The sequence below is a fragment of the Parasteatoda tepidariorum genome, chromosome 4, assembly GCF_043381705.1.
Source record: "Parasteatoda tepidariorum isolate YZ-2023 chromosome 4, CAS_Ptep_4.0, whole genome shotgun sequence".
In the NCBI taxonomy this organism is placed as follows: domain Eukaryota; kingdom Metazoa; phylum Arthropoda; class Arachnida; order Araneae; family Theridiidae; genus Parasteatoda; species Parasteatoda tepidariorum.
The window spans coordinates 7,857,285-7,862,123 of NC_092207.1; the positions used below are offsets into that span (position 1 = coordinate 7,857,285).

At 35.2% G+C, this 4,839-nt stretch overlaps 1 protein-coding gene across 2 annotated transcripts in view; it reads right to left on the bottom strand.

Moving 5' to 3' along the window:
* Nucleotides 1–314: 314 nt before the first annotated feature.
* Nucleotides 315–4,839, bottom strand: part of LOC107439586 (uncharacterized) — a 14,343-nt gene continuing 9,818 nt past the window's right edge. For both annotated transcript variants that reach the window (XM_071179391.1, XM_016052229.3), the window contains exon 5: nt 315–596. In XM_071179391.1, the coding sequence (XP_071035492.1) occupies nt 355–596 (242 nt within the window). In that variant the 3' untranslated portion in view covers nt 315–354. The remainder of the gene's footprint in view (nt 597–4,839) is intronic.

The window sequence follows — 4,839 nt, forward strand, 5'->3', positions numbered from 1 at the left end:
TGTATATAAGTTCTTGTATATTTTATTTAAAAATATTTGAATTTATACTTGGCATCTCTTTCATTTGTAAATATTTTTTTCTGGTGGAATAATACATGTGATTAGATATAAAAGTTAACTCATACATAATTATTCATTGAAATTAGGCTGAATTCATGTTTTGAAAATATCAATGATTTAAATTTATAAAGACATTAAGTTTTTGAAATGCGTCATTAATGATTTTATTCAAGAAATTTTCAGGATTTTTTGAGTTGGGCTCATGATCACTCCTGATTATCTGATCAAAGCTCGATGTTTTTAAGCCTTTACCAAAAAACGTTACATCAACATATATTTAATGGGTTTTTTAATTCAGTGTGGAATATGCCCAGTATATCCTGGAATAGCGCCAGAAAAAATGAGGCGTTGTTCTGTGGAGGGCACGGATCGTTGATACAGAACAGGACATCGATACCACTCGTTCACTTTTGGTCTTCGTTCAGCCACCAATCGTTCCAATCTGGAGGCGGTGAGGTCAGACAAATCCTGATGAGCACCTTTCGAAAAGGTCACACCCATGTCATCAAATTTACCAGTCCAATAACCTGTGTATCCTGAAGAAGAAGAAAGTAAATAATCTAAAAACAAATTAGTCTATTGTTGTTCTTGTCGTAGGTCTTTATATTTTATAACCGTCATTGAACAGCCGACCCAATTTTTGGGTTTATGACTACTCATGTTCAACTCCGTAGCCTTGTAATTTTGAACCCAATCCAGAAGACAAGGGAATTCCTGGAAATTTGCCTTCGTGGAGGACTTTTTGATGGAACTAACCCACGCTTGCGTTACATGGAGAGAAAGATCAACGAGAACTTCTCACGGTTAGCTTGGCGGCAAGGGGACTCTAACCTATGATCCGTCAACCACTGAGAATATTTCACGTCAGCACTGTGGTCGGAATTCGTATCGCCGGGACCGAACACGGTTCACCTCATTGGAAGGCGAACGCTCTACCCCTGAGCCACCGCGGCTCTGTCGTAGATCATTAAAGAAAGGGATGTGATTGTTCTTGTTTTCCAGTGGCGCCATCTTTGGCCCAGAATTCGACTTATGCCACAGCCATACTTCACGCCCATTTATAAGGCGGACCCATTCAGACATTCATTCATCTACAGATCATAATTTTGACCTGAACCAGAGAGCGATCCATCTCCAATTCAGTACCCCCAGAAATATTACTTTCCTTATGAGAGCATAGAGGACTTTGTGACCCGACAGACTTAACGTGCACCCGTCTTCGGCCGGTGGGGATCGAATCCACGACTTCTTGGGCATGAGCCCAACGCCCTACCAACCAGACTATCNGGTCTTCTTGTTTTCCAGTGACGCCATCTTTGGCCCAGAATTCGACTTATGCCACAGCCATACGTCACGCCCATTTATAAGGCGGACCCATTCAGACATTCATTCATCTACAGATCATAATTTTGACCTGAACCAGAGAACGATCCATCTCCAATTCAGTACCCCCAGAAATATTACTTTCCTTATGAGAGCATAGAGGACTTTGTGACCCGACAGACTTAACGTGCACCCGTCTTCGGCCGGTGGGGATCGAATCCACGACTTCTTGGGCATGAGCCCAACGCCCTACCAACCAGACTATCCCGGCCAAGTAAGTTAAATATTAGAGTAGAAAGATTTACTGATTGTAAAACGATGAAGAAATTAGGATTGCCAGTTGGTTATATTGCTGTTGACTTATTGATTTTTGTTCTGATTTACATGAGGCGTAATCTTAGTTAGTTTCTGAAACCAGAGTAGCATCAGTCTGACAGCATCCATCGGTGATCCATTTCACTTTTCTCAGTCACAGTGATTTCAAAGTTCTTAAATATGGTGACTTTCTGGCCATTCACCGTGATGCACTATTAGACTCGAATTTTCTACAATCATGAAATTTGTAATCGATGTAAGCAGCCAGAAAGAGTCATCAAATCAAATTGAATAAGTTATCTTGGACACTTGCAGAATTATTAACCACAAAGGTTTTATCCTTCAACAAGCCAGGTGGTATTAGGAAAAGGGGAAAACCTTCACTCAAGTGGCTTGATGACATTAAAAAAGATTTTTAAAAAAAAAAAACATTGAAGGTAACTAATTGGAAAACCAAGCATCGGGCAGACTTGGTTGGAAGAAACTCATTGGGACCAAGAAGAAGTAGGTGTATAACGTTAAAAACAATGAAAAGAGCTCATTTTTTTATTTTTAAATGCACCAATTTAAATTTCATCCTGGGTAAATGCGAAACAATAAAATAAAGGTGTTGAAAAATTGAAAGCTAATACACAACCCGAATGGGAAGGGGCCTCCTATCTGTTTCCGTTTGAATGTCTATGTTTGCTTTATAAGTAAAGTGATTCAACCGATTATATTACAGCTCTGTTTTGTGTATAGTTTGTCTACTTAAAAAACTCCCCTAGCCATTCGTCTGGAGTGGTGGTAACTATGGCTACGAGGTTTAACTATTTCATTATTTAAGGCAGGTTTTGACTCTGGTCGACGAGAGAGAGGATCAGGGAAGCTCCCCTCTATGAAATGCACTATATCTTGTCTCTATAGCAGCAGACGGCCTTAGACTTCGTGGAGCTGTTTCTTTAGACAAACTATATGTTTGGGAAAGAAAACCTGTTTGCACGCTTTGCTTCAGAACCGATTTTTGTTAATATTCAGCGCAATGATATGGCCTTTATGACAGGTTTTTGCGAAGAACCCAGCCCGCATTAATTGCGTTTTTACATGAAACAAGCCAATTTCACCCAGAGATAAGTGTTTTCTTTTGACGAAAAATTAACAACTTTTGCTTTTAAAATAAAGGAAAGAATTTTATTTTGTTTTAGCAGTTGTTGTCCGTTCCAAGTATAGTTTAAAATTTTAATGAACATCCAGAAATTCTCATTAAATTTAATTAATAATCACATACAAATGAACAACCAATGTATTCACGTTCCATTAATAAATAATTCCATTATACGTTCTATATAATTTAATCTTTCTTTTATAATTAGTATTGTATTTTGTTAAAACTGTCTCTTTAACTAAGAGAATTTATTGATCTTAGAAAAATTCTTGAATACATACGCCCTTTTGTTAAAATAATAGAGATCTAAGTATATTGAAAAAGTAATATTTTATTAATTACGATTTGCAAAGCAACACATTTTAATTTTTTTTATTTAATTAGACCAAAAATTTCCTTAGGGATGCCTGATTTGACACCCAAACGTTGTTCCTCTGATCAGCTATACTCTGCAGCCCTTGAGTATGCAATCCAAATATATTATATGTAATAAGCGGAATTATATGTATTGTGTGTGCACAGAGCCGGATTATACCTTTCGTGGGCCCTAGGCATAGCCGTTTTTGGGCCCTCCCCTCCTTCCCCCACTCCTCCCCTCTTTTCAAAATATATGCTNTTATAGATAAGTAACATTTTCAATCGTGTCTTTTTTTCACGTATTTATTTTATTTATATTAAGGCTGTTTTTCGAAAGCTCCGTCATAATATGAAATAATGCTTTTTTGCGAATAATATGCTATTTTTATGACTGCTGTGAATTTGCAACTGTTACTCTTGACTGTTTGATCTAGTTTAGCGTATCTGAAGCCAACGCTGTATACACATATGGCTTCAGGTGCAAAACGTCAATATGGAGAGAAGCCATAGTTTGTGGTCTAATTTTTAAAAACTTACTCCATGCTGCATTAACTGACTAGTTCTTAAAATTTGCAAAAACTAAGAATACGGCAATGATTTTGAAAATTTTTATCAAGGTGGGAAAATGAGCGATTTATTAAAAAGTTTAATAAACTTTTTAAATATTTGAGTTAATTTGTCTATTCTAAAGCCCAGATAATTCTTCACGGCCAGATTATATATATATAATATAGTTTAAAATCATCGCATTGCTTCAAGTGTAAGGCACTTATAGTGTAACTTTTTTTTTTCCTTGGCAACAGAGCTTCGAAAAAACGTTACATTTTGCTGGCAAAAATCAGATCTCTTTAATTTTTACTTCATATAATTTTGCATAAAAAGGTACTAAGTTAAATTTATAAAACAATAAGGTAATAATTTAAAAAAAAAACAATTTGGTTTGATAATTGCAAAAAAAAAAAAATATTTGAAAATGTTAAAATGTGAGAAAGAAAAGGAAAAAAAAAAAAAACACTTTCTGAGTATTGGATATAAGAAGAGGTCAGTCCGAAAGCCTGGGCTAGTTTACTGGAAAAAAAGTTTTCAGACTCGGACTCACGTAAATTGTTCTTAAACTTTTTTTTTATTATTTTTAAATAAACGTTTGGGTATACTTATACAGTGGTGGCCAAAAGTGTGGACACTTTTTGAAAGTTTCATGTTTTTCAACTTTGTGTGCTTGTAGAATATATTAATTTTCACTTAAATACAAAAGTTTATATATCAAATTGAAGGTAATTTAATGTAGAAGTTAATAATGATTACAGTATTACAATATCTGTATTATAAAAAAAGTTTTGCAACTAATAGTAAGATATATCTTAGATTTGCATTTTTTTAAAGTGATACTTACACAATCAATACTTAGTAGGATAACCCTTATTTTATAAGACAGCTTCCCAGCTTCTTTTCATTGATTGAACGACTGTTTGAAGTTCATCTTTTGTAATCACATGGTGCCAAGAATCAATTATAGCTTCAATAAGTTGTCTTTTATTGGATGGACGTTTTTTTCGTACAAGAATTTTCAAACGTCGCCACAAATTTTCAATTGGATTGAGATCAGGGCTGTTTCCTGGCCATGGTAATATATAAAGTAA